This window comes from Augochlora pura, chromosome 3 (genome assembly GCF_028453695.1).
Source record: "Augochlora pura isolate Apur16 chromosome 3, APUR_v2.2.1, whole genome shotgun sequence".
In the NCBI taxonomy this organism is placed as follows: Eukaryota; Metazoa; Arthropoda; class Insecta; order Hymenoptera; family Halictidae; genus Augochlora; species Augochlora pura.
The window spans coordinates 18,288,302-18,304,043 of record NC_135774.1 but is presented as its reverse complement, the minus strand read 5'-3'; the positions used below and the strand labels follow the sequence as shown (position 1 = coordinate 18,304,043).

The 15,742-nt window shown below is 32.3% G+C and overlaps 3 protein-coding genes across 9 annotated transcripts in view; 1 reads left to right on the top strand and 2 right to left on the bottom strand.

The window, feature by feature from the left end:
- Positions 1-693: 693 nt before the first annotated feature.
- On the bottom strand, positions 694-5,677 carry Selr (methionine sulfoxide reductase SelR). 5 transcript variants are annotated; one of them, XM_078177054.1, is made up of 5 exons: positions 5,541-5,677; positions 5,404-5,465; positions 4,064-4,163; positions 3,237-3,409; positions 694-1,698 (listed from the first exon to the last, which is right to left on the bottom strand). In XM_078177054.1, the coding sequence occupies exons 2-5, from the start codon at positions 5,459-5,461 to the stop codon at positions 1,508-1,510; spliced, it is 522 nt and encodes a 173-aa protein (XP_078033180.1). In that variant the 5' UTR covers positions 5,462-5,465; positions 5,541-5,677; the 3' UTR covers positions 694-1,507. The 5 variants fall into 5 exon arrangements, with proteins under 5 accessions (XP_078033180.1, XP_078033183.1, XP_078033182.1 ...); XM_078177057.1 differs by having other exon boundaries at positions 694-1,662; positions 5,541-5,666; XM_078177056.1 differs by having other exon boundaries at positions 5,404-5,541.
- Positions 5,678-6,028: 351 nt separating this feature from the next.
- LOC144467990 (F-box-like/WD repeat-containing protein TBL1XR1) lies at positions 6,029-9,858 on the top strand. 2 transcript variants are annotated; one of them, XM_078177044.1, is made up of 7 exons: positions 6,029-6,220; positions 6,504-6,791; positions 7,494-7,843; positions 7,920-8,264; positions 8,340-8,708; positions 8,793-8,934; positions 9,009-9,858. In XM_078177044.1, the coding sequence occupies exons 1-6, from the start codon at positions 6,163-6,165 to the stop codon at positions 8,922-8,924; spliced, it is 1,542 nt and encodes a 513-aa protein (XP_078033170.1). In that variant the 5' UTR covers positions 6,029-6,162; the 3' UTR covers positions 8,925-8,934; positions 9,009-9,858. The 2 variants fall into 2 exon arrangements, with proteins under 2 accessions (XP_078033170.1, XP_078033169.1); XM_078177043.1 differs by having other exon boundaries at positions 6,030-6,220; positions 8,793-9,858.
- A 105-nt stretch (positions 9,859-9,963) lies between these two features.
- Dh44 (corticotropin-releasing diuretic hormone 44) overlaps positions 9,964-15,742 on the bottom strand; it is a 67,275-nt gene continuing 61,496 nt past the window's right edge. The window contains exons 3-4 of one of the 2 annotated variants that reach the window (XM_078177053.1): positions 11,970-12,359; positions 9,964-11,663 (exon numbers count right to left, since the gene is read on the bottom strand). In XM_078177053.1, coding sequence (XP_078033179.1) covers positions 11,634-11,663; positions 11,970-12,359 — 420 coding nt within the window. In that variant the 3' untranslated portion in view covers positions 9,964-11,633. The remainder of the gene's footprint in view (positions 11,664-11,969; positions 12,360-15,742) is intronic. The other variant, XM_078177052.1, reaches the window with a different exon arrangement.

Sequence of the window (15,742 nt, the reverse complement as noted above, 5' to 3'; positions counted from 1 at the left end):
TTACTTGTCCATATTTTTAAATACCACATAAGAATATTATAGAAGGTTTACGATTAGGCATGTGAACATTCTGAGTGAGATCCGTTGTTTGTTGAATGAACCCAAGTACAAAAGTTGTATCAGTATGCCTTATCATAATAAAACTGAGAGCCATTCACCTCTTTAGAATCATTGTTATTATTTTATTGTTAATACACATAAATCGCAATAATATAATGCTACATACAAGACTTGGATAAAAATGTGGACAAGGATAAACGTTCTCGGTCCTTTACGTCTCGGTTATCGTTCCAAGTGCATTTATGTATTTCTGTAAGAAACTTATTCTGGTCGGTTTAGAACTATATAAATAGGTTCCTATGCAAATCGAGTTATGAGCACGTGTACTCATGTTTTTGTAACTTTTTTTATGATGTTTTTGAAAATGCTTTGAGATCTCAATATGAAACAAGAAATCAGGCCTAGTGACGGAGCCGTTATATTATTTACATGTTTTATTATTAAAGTTTTCAGCTTTCGAATTTTACAGAAAATGTCATTTTAACAATGTACCTCCCTTTCTATGAAATTGGTATTTATTATTGCAAGAGAATTTGGTAGAGAATCTGGTTTCTCAGGAAAAGCTAATATTTAAACAGTGTCGAATTTAAAAATGAAGGAAAGCAGGAAATGGATAATGAATTATTGTAAAAATAATGCCTAGAATTTGCATATATATTGTACTGTAACACCTTTTAGTTTGTTTTGAAACGTTACAATATAAGGAAACATTTTATAACAAAAGAATTGTTATTCCAATGAGATCCTTCCCTTCTTACACGCACTCAATACAGAAAGAAAATATTTTCCATTTAAATAACGAACGATTAACACAAATGACAACAAAGTTTACAATACAGTTTCTTTCGTTTTTTTCAAACAAATAAATAGTTATTGTTATTTACATATTATGCCCATTAGATGTAATATAAAAAAATAACTAATTGTTTCCGTAAATTATTTTTTTATATATTTTCCATTAATTTATTAGATTTTATATTTTACACACTCTAAATGGAGTATCTTATTCATTTAGGGTGTATTTACAGATTCGAGGCCACCTTAAGATTATATTAACATTGAAAAATATTCATGACATAATTTATCACTGTATTATGCATAAATACATATATTTATATTCTCTTGTGGAATCTATGCTTCTAATAATTAGAAACAAATTTATCATTTACAAATTAAATAAAGTGAAGCTGTTCATAACGAATATGCAATATACATGAAAAATATTATGCTCATGATATTTAATGTAAAAATATTTTTTTGTTGTGTATGATGTTTACATATTTTCTTTTCAAAAAGTAACTAAAGTTTGAAATGGTAGTAGCAAAATCTAATTGAAAGTATCATATGCAGTCAGTATTTGTTAAGAAATATAAACTTTTTATCAGTACAAGTTTGACTTTATCATACTTTTCCTAAAATCTTATTTAAAGTTCTTTTTCTACTAGTCTTATGACGGTGTCTTCTTTTCTTCTCCTGCCGAATGGAAGTTTATGGATGCAGAGTTGATGCAAAAGCGCTTCCTTGTGGGCTTTGGACCATCATTAAACACGTGCCCCAAATGTGAACCGCACTTTGAACAGGTTACTTCGGTCCGCACCATATCTGGGTTTGCGATCAGCAGTAGTAGATTTCCGCCAACTGTGCGTCAATTGTCGACGCAGTTTTGTGTGTCAATGGTGAGAGTGAAGTGGTGGTAGCGGAGCAATAGGAAGACAAAGGAAATAGAATAATAGAGTGTGATTAAACACAGACCAACACCTTTCTTTTGTGCACTTTAAATGCTTTCCAGTAATAGCAGCATCAAACAAAATCTATTGATATTATTGAAAGCAGTAGGTTGACTACTAAATAATAAGCAACAAATATCAATATTTCTGTTCTAAATGATATAATTGTAAAAATAATAAGTTGAAATATAACAGAAAACTTGTACTGTCTTGTATTTTTTAAATAATCAGTAAAATAAGAAGTAACTACACAAACTACACATAATCAATACCCATAATCGAGTTTCTTGCTTTATTCATCCATAAGAGATCTCTCTGAATTTCTATTCCATATTTAAATATATCATTGTTGTACAAATAAATTAAAAGAATTATCAAGATACTGAAAAATATTTATCTATACACACTTAAATGTTTTTATAATGAAGTTACTAGAATATTTAAAAATAACATAATTACAATCTACATAATACCACATTTAGTATACCCATAAAATACTTTCCTTCTGTTTACATTCATTTACAACTACATCATAAATAAGTTAAAAAGATGCAAAAAGTACTAACAGTATTAGCAAAATGATATAAATTATATATATATATATTTAAAAAACAAATTGAAATACTATGTTAAATATAATAAATTAATTCTATTCTAAAGCTTGAAGTTATAGTAGTAGTAGTATGTCTACTAAAATTATTATATAAAAGCAAATGCTACATGTTAACTATAATATGATGAACCAGCAAGATATGTTAATGTTCTTTTTTTCATAGATGAATCGATAAAAAATTACTTTTTACTACGTCTATGATCTTAATTTCACACAATAGATGATGTAAGTCTAACACAATCACACTCTAAGCATTAGCATGCAAGGTATAGGAAAGGAGGAATATTACCTTCCTTATATACTAATACAATTTTCATAAAACAGTAGTAATAGATTTTTTTGTAAATACATTAAAAAAAGATAAGCAAATCTATTATTATAATCTTATAACAGAGATCAAATTTTTGTGCACCTTTGAAATACACTATAATAAAATGTTTTAATAGTAAAGGAACTGTATTAATTTAATCGTAGATATTTGTGCTATTTGTAAAATATAAAAAAGAATAAATCAAATAGTGAAATGTGAGTAATGGAAGGTTTAGGAATGCAGAACTAAAAGTTAGGATAGGTTTTGTGAAAGTATGAATGTAAGAAAAATAATGAAGAATGTTTAAATATGGTAAATAAATAAAACTCTAAAATTCATGGACAGTATTAGTTGTTATTGTATATAAACAGAACTTTACCTTATAGAGTTTATTTATCTACCATTTAAGCACATACTTTTAATGAGTGTATATTATATATGTAATAAATATTGTTATTGTACTAAGAAACCGAGCATAATTCTAAAAATATTTATCAATAAAAGTATAATTCATAAATCTGCTTACCGTGCGTAGTATCTTTGGTTAACTTGACTCGTCCCTGTTCCAATACTTCATTGAATGCTGGCCAACCACAACCACTGTCATATTTTGTATCGGAAGAGAATAATTCTTGATCACAAATTATACAGGTATACGTGCCCCTTTCGTAAAATTTATTGTAACAACCACTGAAGGGTCTAAAAATGGAAAGAAAAATGGTTATCACCATGGACAGGCATGCATAGCAGGAAGTTAATTATGAACACCTATGTTTTATTTTTAAACCACTCGGTCATGACGCAAAGTCAAGCCAACACATGCTCTTGAAAAAGCTATTTTAGTCACATGTCACCTAAAAGTAAACCAGTTTCCACCATATTTATGAAATGTTTGAAAAATTGAATCATAACTATAACAATTTATATCAAACTATTATAAATTGTAATTATATAATTACAATAGTACTCTAGTATTGTTTAAGAACTATTAAAAAAAATTAATAGAAATAGTTATATTCCATCAGCTGATCATAATTGATACTTGATTCATGCATGCAAGATTATAAATTACAAAATTCTGCTTTCACTAATATGTTAATTATGCATTAAAGAGAAATAGATAATATAGTATTATTGCATCTATTGTCGAAAATTTCTATAAACAATCGTAAAACGGTGTATCTATAAAAACGTACGCAATGCGTATATAGAAATTTGGAGTTATTCAAGGTACTGTTTCACAAAAAGAAAACCTACGTCACCCGTGCGACTTATAAAGTACCTATACGATAATAATCTGATACACGCCTTATTCCATACTAAGAATATTCAATTCACGTTTGACGTACATACCTCTCTGTCCCTTTTTCCTGCGTTACATGCCACTGCAGTGGTGTCAAACGCTTTTTTAACTCCTCTTTATCAATTTCCGAAGTCATTCTTCTAATTGTCCCTTAAAACAAGTTAAAAGGAATGTGGAATCAAATAGTGATTCCGGTAACAAAAAATAAGACGGTCCGTCTTGCCGCGTTTTCCTCGCAACTATGAAACTTGTACATACAGCGAAGAGAACAGAAGCGGCACACGGCCTGTTCCTTTGAGCATGGACGATCAGATTTCGTGACCTTGGTTTAACCAATCAGGTCCTCCGGCGATCAGATTTGACAATTACACAACATATTATAATGACACGTGGCTTTCGCTGTATACCGCAAAACTATAGGTGCATACATAGCATGTGTATAGGTACATACGTAGTTAATTTCTTAAAAAATGAGATAATACTAACGGTAGTTTATCAATCATTTGTATATCAGCGATGGATACAACTGAATAAACGTTCAGAACAATATAAAAATATGGAAAAGTTAATAGTGAAATGTTTATTATTAAATGCTGAAAACAAATTTAATATCATTGAACAAATTTTATCGTTCCTGGTGTAATCAGTTAAAAAAGTTTAATTAGCAGTAGAAAAAAGTGAGAAATTTATATTTTAAATATTACTGTTCTATTTTCTACTGTTATTTTTTAATATTTATATTAATAAACAAATAGTTTACGTATACATACGACATTTGTATAATTCAATATTCACTTCAAAATACTGGGTGAACAATAAAACATGTAGTTGAAAAAAATAAAATAATAGTAATTGTATTTACTTTATGAATTAGAACACTTATATTGATATATGTACATGCTATATATTTTAACTCATATATCTATTTATATACGAAGATGTTAATTAAGAATTGCTTTTAAAAATTAAGAGAAACTGTTTCAAATTACATTAAATTTAGTATAGGCATATTAAATAATATGAGAAATAATATACGAAGCGCGTCAGTGGACAATCTATAAACTAATATGAAACGTTTAAAAAATTGTAAACATTTTAACCGTTATTATATCGCTTAAAGTTATTAACATATGATATAGCACTATCACTGAAGCAATGAATAGTGATAAGATAAATAGGTAAGTTTAAAAAGTATAAACAGTAAGAAACGTCTGGAAGAATGTGTTCAATTTTCAAGTGTCGATGATAACTTTTCAGATAAAAATGAAGATATGGTCATTTTTTTGTTTAAATAAAAACTAACCCTACTCTACTGACTTTAACGAAACGTTTAATCGAACAGTAAAAACTAACTGTAAAACTAAAATTTGCTCACGGTTGCAATACAAACCTCTTTGAAGCAATAAATTCCTTGTTAGCAGAGTAAGAGATCGTAGATGTATTGACATATTCCTGCAAATTGTAAATTATACACGTTATAAGTACTTTTAGAAATAATTCAATAATGAACATCGTGAGATTGCTCACGTTCTGTTCGATGAAGTATTGTGTATAAATTCGTACTGTCAACGTTAGGTCATTATTGTATTGTTGCACAAGTGTAATATTATTTACATAATAAATACGGCTGAAAACATTACATGAATTAGTATCGTCAATGCATCCTTTTTCTTTTACTGATTTTAAAATAAGAGGAAATTACGTTGATATTAGAAGGTACACTATTTCTGAACACACCATTGTTTATATTTCATGGCTAATTGTGCTATACAGTAATATAACCTAAGTTTCTGTAAGAGTTACCGGCTGCAACGCGCTCCATTAACGAGAACAAGAGTAGAGATTGCTTCGCTCTGATTGGCTGAGGATTTAGTGCTAAGACAAAGTTCACTGTGGATTGGATGCGCAGTAAAATGGTGGGGATGGTTGTAAAAGTTAAGGGAGGTAGAAAGATCATGGAAAACTTGAGCTGTTACTGTATTGTATACTGTATGGTTTATGTATAATAGCTCTGTGTTCTTTTGCTATAGCGGCCTTGACGCGGCAAATCTCGGGAATCGGGAATCTCGGCGTCCGACTTGGTTGAACACGATTTTTCGGCGCAACTCCGTATAAATATGTTGTGCTAGTGTTTTAAAGGATAAGAACGATGAGCTTCTCTAGTGATGAAGTCAATTTCTTGGTTTACCGATATTTACAAGAGTCCGGTTTGTTGTGTGAAACATTTCCTAACCTCTCCCAGCGAATTTGTATAACAATAACGTTTGAATTTCTTTTGTTTATGAGTGTCTATTAACGTACACAACGCATAAATTTCTATTACAATAATTATCAGAATTCACGAAAAAATTAGTAACTTATGATTTCATAAAAAAAAGTATTGGTATAATTAAGACAGATAATTATTTAAATATAAATTACGATTGACTTGTAATATATGAAGTGTAACATTTGAATGTGAAAATTAACATTATTATATTTTTTTAATAGGATTTCAACATTCTGCATATACATTTGGAATAGAATCACATATATCACAAAGTAACATAAATGGAGCATTAGTACCACCAGCAGCACTTTTGTCCATACTCCAAAAAGGATTACAGTACACAGAGGCTGAAATATCAATAGGTGAAGATGGCACTGAGCAAAGAATGGTTGAATCATTATCCCTTATTGATGCTGTTATGCCAGATGTTGTTGCATCTAGGCAAAATCAAATTAATCAACAGAAACAACAGGTGAAAACAGAAGTGCAAGATACAAATGGAGAAGAAGGTAGCTATAGTTTCTGTCATTTACTCATGAGAACCTGGTACACCCTGGTCTATAGAAGTATTTTTATTTTATAGACCTCCTACCTAAACCAGGAAAATCAAAGGACAGCTTTAGTTTTCGGATTTGTTTCAGAGTTATATTTTATTATACCAGTTGTGTTAATATATCTTTATTATACCTTCTCCAATTAGTTTGCAAGCATAATTTAATAGTTTGTGAAAGCAATGGTATAGCAAAATAAAATTCAATAGTCAAATTATAACATCCGAAAATTAGGAGCAAACAGTACTATTATTTTGTTTTATTTTAACACTTTTAATGAAAAGGTGTATCGTTCTTACACTAACTGTTTCAAGAAATATTATTTCTCGAGAAATTATTAAAATTATCAGTACATATGCCTTGAGGTATATTAATTATATCCTTTCATTATTAATGTATACCTCATGATTCTTTTTTATTGAGATTTGTAATGTTTATGATATTTTCCAACAGTTCAGCTCCTTTTCTTTGTTATCGTATTTTTGAAATTAAGGATTTAGAGTATAAATTCTGATCCAAAGTATTCATTATCATCATCAATGTTATCATTATAATATATTACTTGTGTATATATTATAGAAGTAATAACAGTGTTGTGAAAAGAAATGTCTTAAGAAAAGGAAATCGTATCTAATTTAATATTTACTAATTATTTTACAGTTGTTACCTCTAATGAAGGTGTAGGCACAAATGAGAGAGGAGGAGATAGAACAGAAATGGAAGTGGACGAACAACAACAAGGTTCAGGTGCAGGAAGTGCAGGAGCTAGTGCAGTTGAAATTCCAGAAAGTAAAGCTACAAAATTACGTGGTCACGAATCAGAAGTGTTTATATGTGCATGGAATCCAACAACTGATCTCTTGGCATCTGGTTCTGGAGATAGTACAGCACGTATTTGGGATATGTCTGATAATTCTCAAGCACCTAATCAACTTGTTCTTCGTCACTGCATACAGAAAGGTGGTACAGAAGTACCAAGTAATAAAGATGTTACTTCTTTAGATTGGAAGGTATGTTTTATATACTTAATAATATATATATAATATTTGCAAGGTTTGGAAAATATTTACTGTTTCTTTCATTCAGTGTGATGGTACCTTATTAGCAACTGGAAGTTATGATGGTTATGCAAGAATTTGGAAAACAGATGGTAGATTGGCTTCAACTCTAGGTCAACACAAAGGTCCTATTTTTGCGTTAAAGTGGAACAAACGTGGAAATTATATATTGAGTGCTGGCGTGGATAAAACAACAATTATATGGGATGCAGAAAGTGGACAGTGTACCCAACAGTTTAGTTTTCATTGTGCACCTGCCTTAGATGTTGATTGGCAAACAAATACATCATTCGCTAGTTGTTCTACAGATCAATGTATACATGTGTGTAAACTTAATGTAGACAAACCAATCAAGAGCTTCCAAGGTCATACAGTGAGTATATAGTAATAATTAATAGTGGAATTTAATTATCCAGCATAATATTATCATGAATTGTATTAATTACAGAATGAAGTTAATGCTATTAAATGGGACCCTCAAGGCAATTTGTTAGCTAGTTGTTCAGATGATATGAGTCTTAAAATTTGGTCCATGAAACAGGATACATGGGTACATAATCTCCAGGCTCATAGCAAAGAAATATATACAATTAAGTGGTCACCAACTGGACCTGGAACACATAATCCAAATATGAATTTAACTTTAGCTAGCGCATCTTTTGATTCGACAGTAAGGTTATGGGATGTAGAGAGAGGCACATGTATACACACACTAACAAAACACACAGAGCCAGTTTACAGCGTAGCATTTAGTCCAGACGGTAAATTTCTTGCTAGCGGAAGTTTCGACAAATGTGTTCATATTTGGTCTACTCAGGTAATACACGATCACATTTATTCATGTTTCTAGATTTGTTAATATATCATGAATATTGTATAAATTTTGTATTAAATTGCACAGAGCGGTCAATTGGTGCACAGTTATAGAGGTACAGGCGGAATTTTCGAAGTCTGTTGGAACAGTCGAGGCGATAAAGTTGGCGCTTCTGCATCCGATGGCAGTGTGTTTGTTCTTGATCTTCGTAAACTGTGATTGCAACCATGTAAAAGACTACATTTCATTTCATGGATTTTTTACGGTTCTAAGTTACCTTCCATATATTTTGTTTTGTTACAGTTCCACTTTCTACTTTTTAAAATACTAGCCACGTTATTCAGTTGACTGAGCTGTTTGTGCTTATTGAATATACTTCGAAAGAGTATTAATTATTTATATACAGAACTGAAATGTGTCAATAATAATTTACGTCTTTAAAACAAATTTCAATTAGAACGGAAGAAAGAACTTGCAATTTTTCTTAATTCTTTTCCCGATGTTTTGTTAGAAGTGTTCAGGGGAAAAGTATTGTACATTAGTATTTTCAATTGTGACCTTCTGTACAGTGAAACAGTTTGACGGATTATATATATATATATACATAGGGTGGGGCATTTTAAACAGGTCACCTGAATAACTCGCTTGTTTTTGAAGGTAGAAGAAAATGGATTAGACCAAATTTACTTGGTATGGAGGAGCTCATAATCTAGTATTACCAATTTTAATGTAATTGGAGGCATGAAGGTGATGTGAAGGTGACTTCATAATAGGTCACTGTTTTCGCCTTGAAACACTCTATCAGAATGTAAGTGAAAAAACTTACCGTTCCATTTAATAAAACAGAATTGACCTTCATATCTTCTTGACGCCTCCACCTACAGAAAAATTGGTAATACCAGATTATGAGCCCCCCGATACTAAGTAAGTTTGGTCTAATGCATTTTCTCCTATCTTCAAAAACAAGCGAGTTATTCAGGCGACCTGTTTAAAATGACCCACCCTGTATACGACAGACGGATTATATTTCCAGAGAAAAATAAAATACGACCATCATTTACTAGAAGTGGATGAGGAATATGTTGTAATTGTAATGATAATGATAATAATACTAAGTATTATATAAACATCGATAATGGATAAAAAAAGAATAAAATTTTTTAAAGAACAGTAAACAATATGATGTACTTTTATTATACTTTGTTAGCGAGAGAGGTGAAGGAATTCTCAACACATCTATCTTAAATGAAGTTTATTTCATTTTGTCTACTTTTTGTGCAATTTATATCATCAGAATAAAAAAAATCGAAAATAAATAACAATATTATATAATTTCTTTAAATAAATAACTTATGTCTACTTTATGCACAGTATTTTTAGGATGCTTATACAGTTTTTAACAAGTTATGTCATATAACATGTAAATAATGATAATACATAGTTATATCTATTTTCTAACATCACCGTAAACATCAGAAGCGTTAACTGTGTTTCATTTATTATATCTTTTTATTCCCAACAGATTGTTGGCGTAAAGTCATTTGTAAATGAGTATTCAGTTTGGAAATCGATAGATAAACAAAAATATTGAATGAAGAGAAAACAATGCTCTATGAAAAGTCTATTACAAATTATATTCAATTGATGATATTTATTTTTTTTCATATTTTTAACACTGCATAAAAATACTTAAGACTAAAATTCGTACAATTTGAAAACAGTTTACGCTTCGATGCATTACGCGGATATAATATGTGTATACGTGTAATTTGTGGGGTCAAGCGTTTTAAACATAGTATACATACTCATTTGTAACACGTAGAAAAGAAATCATTGATTTGCACATAATACAGTATTTCTTTGGTACTTCACTTGACTGGGACACAGTCTTTTTAAAGATTTGAAGGAATGTATACGTAACAGTATTTAAAACGCAAATTGAAAATAATATTCAAGCAAAGAAACCTTTTACATACAAGATGCTTAGGTAAATATATTTGTTTGAAACATTTATTTTCAAATACACGTATGGTTCGCACGAGTGGACTGTCATTGAAAGTAAAAGTGAAGACCCAATATCAACGCTAAATTAACAATCAAGTTGCATTAGGTGTACAATTCATCCTTTTACATACATTTAAACCTTCTTACAAATAAACAGGTAAACATATAAGTATCTAAAAAAGTTATCGTATAGCAAGTTGGTACACTTCCCTATGACTATTTCGTGCCTTGACAATTGATTTGGAATGTCTGTCACCATTAAATAATTACAATAAAATACATTGTGGTATTGCCGCCATTATGCTCTCAAAACTTAATATTAATATGAAGTAACGTTTTACAATAAGTTACGTGAACAAGTCGTACGTCGGATGCCTTTTATGCGGGGGTTGTTCTCATTGATTAGCCAGACTTGAAAAAGATCACAACACATAATACTGTTCTGTTTCAGGGTTACGCGTAATCGAAAAGGAAAAAATAGAAAATTAATGAAACACAGGCTTAAACATCGGATTGTAAACTCTTGTCACGAGCTTTCTTATACGTGGCTAAAGAGATTCGTGCGTCGTTTCTATTTTTTTTCCTTTCTCGGGCGTCGCAAAATTAATCTAGCTAAGTGGCGAACTGAGAAAGGAATACTGGAAAATTTTTACAGTTTTCTTAAATATCCTGAGCTATTGAAAACTATTGGCACAGGTCGCATCGTGCTCAGTACGCGAATAATTTGCAGGTAGCTGGGGGCAGGGGATGAAACGGTATTTTGAACAAAAATCACGATTCTTGCATGCCACAAAGTATATAGGTCTATGGTAAAACATGAGGAATGTGACGAATAATACACAAACTATATGTTAATCTTGTTGTTAGTTTAAAAAACCGTAATAGCGAGTGTTGATTGTGAATCCATAGTTTTCTTCAGGTTGATTACAGTAAACGCAATTCGTTCGACTGCACCTAAAAACAATAATACATGTTCATTCAATGTGATTACATAGCGCTTAGTGCTATTCAATCTACTTTTACATTTAGCTCTAGGCATAAATATATCTTTCTAAAAATTACAAATTGTATTCTATGCTTTTGATTTGTCCTTTTGTACAGAATAACCCGATGACTTGTTCTATTCGCAAACCAACGATGATACTTAGTTCTATTCGCAAATCAACAAGTCCTGCTTTGTTCCTTTTGGTATTAATCAATTCGTGAGTTACAGTAGACGAAAACATTGAGAAAAGAGATTTTTTTAGTTTAGATAATTACTCTTCGTGTCTGGTCGTCGTGTCTTTCTCGAAAGGTGCCGTCGTTCACCTGGAGCCAGTCATCCAGTCTTCCCGGAAATTTTTCCGGCGTGGTACTTCGGTCTTGGTTCTTCTCTTCCTGATCAATCGTGAATTCGATCCCGTTCCTCGTTCTCGAAATGGGTTTGTTCATGCCCCCGGTGAACAGGGGCAACGACCTTTTGCCAATCACGTCTAACAGACGACGATTGGCGTCAACTTGCTGTTGATCTTGCATCGCCTTGCGCCGAGCCAGCTCTAATAGCACTCTTTGCCGCAGCACGTCCAAATTGTTTACAATCGACAATGATCCAATCCTCTTAGTCCTGACTAGCGTGGATCCAGGATCGTTACTCGAGTCGAACATCTCATTCTATAAATTAGAGGAATCCGATTATTTTCAAATGACTAGGCTGATTTTATGAATCTATACTACATGGCTGACCTACTTCCCCAGATGTGATGACAATACGAACTATTTAAGAAGAGTTATGCTAAGATCATTTTTTCAGAGTTCTCAAGTTCATTTTAATTGAAATTATTACTTCTTTGATATCAAAAGTGACCTTTTAATTGAACCTAGTACAGAGTTTTAATAAAGATATATGGGTATTTATTATGTTTTAGTGAAGGGTTCATGTTTTTAAATTGGTGTAGCTAGTGTAGATAGTCACTGCTAATGACATTATGATGATCAGAACTGTGAACAACGACAAGTTGCATATCATCGCGACTGACAAATAGACTATCCTTAATGAATCCATAAATTAGTAACTTTAATGTTGTTTGTTAATATTAGGAACGCTTGCTAATACTGCAGCAATAAAAATAACAACATATTGTTGAGAGAGGGGAAGCATGTATATTATCATGGTTGTTCCAAATATAAAGCTATCTTTAGAACAGAAATATTGTAAAACAAAAAATGATGATTGGATGGAGAAGGACTACAAGGGCGTAGGTAAGGTCATTTCGTCTGTGACGTTCAGGGGCATAACAACGAAACAATCGTGCCGTTACATCTTTATTTCGATCGTTATTTTTCGAGATTAAATTTCAATTTATTTATTCAGCCGTCCGAGTGTGTCGTTCGTTGGAACTCGTTCATTCGGGTAATGGATCGGTCTAAAAGCTAAAGTATTCCCACGCGGACCCCGTATCCTCTTTTATGCGGCAGTTAATTTTTTCGACGCCGGGGATGAGAAACTGGTAATGTGGAAACAAAGGTCGTTTCGGTACACGTTCGTCTTAATTTCCGTCCACAATATTTAGGGGTTATTCACGAAACGGGGTGTAATTTCTGTTTCGTATCCGGACGGTGTTATTCTCTGAACTTCCCCTCACGTGTCCGGCAATAACGAAGAAAAATAATATTACGGATTATGAAAAATGAGACTCGCGACGAGAAAACGATTAGGGGGAATAATTTCCAAAGGGATCGTGTGAATATTGAAATGTACAGCGCGGGAGATTCTCCATACAACGGGGCTCTCTTTTTCTCTCTCGCGAAAACTAAAACGATTAAGCGGACCGTGTTAATTCGCTCGGACGAGCCAGCAAACGAAAAATTAACGCGTCAATTATTAGCAGCGCGGCGCGCGCGATGATTATGCCGTTAATAAAAGAAAAGGAAAACGGGAGGCAGCGTGCAACGACTTATAGATTACCGTTACTATGAAGCAAATGCACCTTCCCGGCGAACGGAGCAGAAAAATAAAAGGAACTGGATGTAACGATCCTCATATATGCAACGCGCTACCATCCCTTGCACGATATTTCCCTCATTTTATTGCCACTTCCGCGGCACACAGATTCAAGAATATGAACAAAAAGCTCGGCGGTTCATTTCGAAAGAGGTCCACGCACCTGAGGTTGGAATTCTTTGCGTTCAGCCGTACTTTAATGTTCACACGTATTCCCCGCCCTTAATCCACGCTTACGGTCGGCGGAAAGGAATGTTTAAATATTCCAGGGGGGCCGAAGAATCCGTTTGATCAGCTAGAAATCTTCAGATGTGATTGTTAGCGTTCGAAACAATGAAATGTAATCATTCGAAATTCATTGCGCATGTGTGTGCAAATATATGAATTATTTATTTCGACGTTAACTTCTGAATTCTTGTCTTCTTTTTATGTGGAGTAGCGTTAACTGAATAATTGATTTATAAAAACACCATAATAATATGCAGATATAGTGAAATCAATGAGTAACCCTTTCTTCGTATCATTTATCGACAATTAACACAATGGGTGTGACGAGATTAATCACCTCAATGAAAGAAGCTGACTTTAATTAATTTTGAAACGCATCTTCATTGCTCTCAGTGGGAAATTTTATATAGATTTTAACAGAAGACGAAAATATTGCTTATTTTTATTGGAAAAATTAAATTTTATACAAATGTTTACTTAATGACTAGAACCGGGAAAACTTGACAATTTTTATATCAGATATTTGGACGAATAAAATTGACCAAAAGTATGGAAGTATTGACGTGATTATTTTAAAAATAATATTTTATCAACTGACCGAAGAGTTTAACCTCGATTACAAGTTTATTTAATTATTAATGTTTTAAATTAGACGGTTTATATAGAAAATACTGAACTGTTACATTCACATTTGTTCGATATTACTTATTATTAGTCGCTAAATCCTTACTGACATTGATCAATGAAATTATAAATTATTCTAGTCTTTGCAACAAAGTTAAAAATGTTTATGATATTAGTTGTTGGACAAAGTTTTTCAACGACTGCGCAAGTCGTATTTCTGATTGAAGTCATTGAGGTATGGATCTTATCTGTATATATAAAAATAAGTCGGGTTTTCCTTCCTGACGCTATAACTCCAGAACGCACGAACCGATTTCCACGGTTTTGCATTCGTTGGAAAGGTCTCGGGCTCCGTGAGGTTTATAGCAACCAAAATTCTGGAAAAATTTCAACAGGAAAACAGGGAAAATCATTTTTCACATACAGCGCCATCTCTGATACATAGCATGTACTACAAACCAATATGGTTTATAAAACAAAAAAAATAACTTTTCTTCATCTTTTAATCCCCAAACGAAATGTTACAAAAAACGAAGCCATCTGGTGGCGAAACGGAGTTCGCCGGGTTTGCTAGTCACGTATAAATGTTAACGAAGGTTCTCTCGGAAGTAGGTACCTATCTAGTAGGTAATGGCGGTTGCTCTCGAGCTTGTTTTAATTAACGCGCGAAGAAGAAAACTGGAAGAATGGCGGCGCCTCGTGGGACGGTAAGGCGGCATTTATATGCACACCTTAAATCGTCCAGTTACCGCAGTCAATTTTCATACATATTATTTTCTCACCGAGCATAGGCATTGGTCCATCGTGATTAGCCTGTCAGAAATCTATGTTAGGCCAGGTTCTAATTATCATTTCTCATTTGTTGGTATTGTTTGCCGGCACCGTTTCATATTCATTTCTCCGAATGCGAAAGATCTCTTCACTACGTTATAGTTGTGCTATATATCCGACAATTTATAACTTATATTCGCGAGGTATCATACGGTAGAACGAATAATTTTTCAGAAAATATTTTTCTTGCATTTTTACGTTCGAATGTATAGAATCGTCTGTTAATGCTTCGTATATGAATTCGAAAAGAATTTAAGAGCTTGTTTTAGACTTTTATTGATTCATTCGCGTGAATAATAACACATTTTGGATGCCAGATTGTGGTAGCGAATGAAAAGTGGAAATCAACCAGTGATTCAAAGGTTTAAAT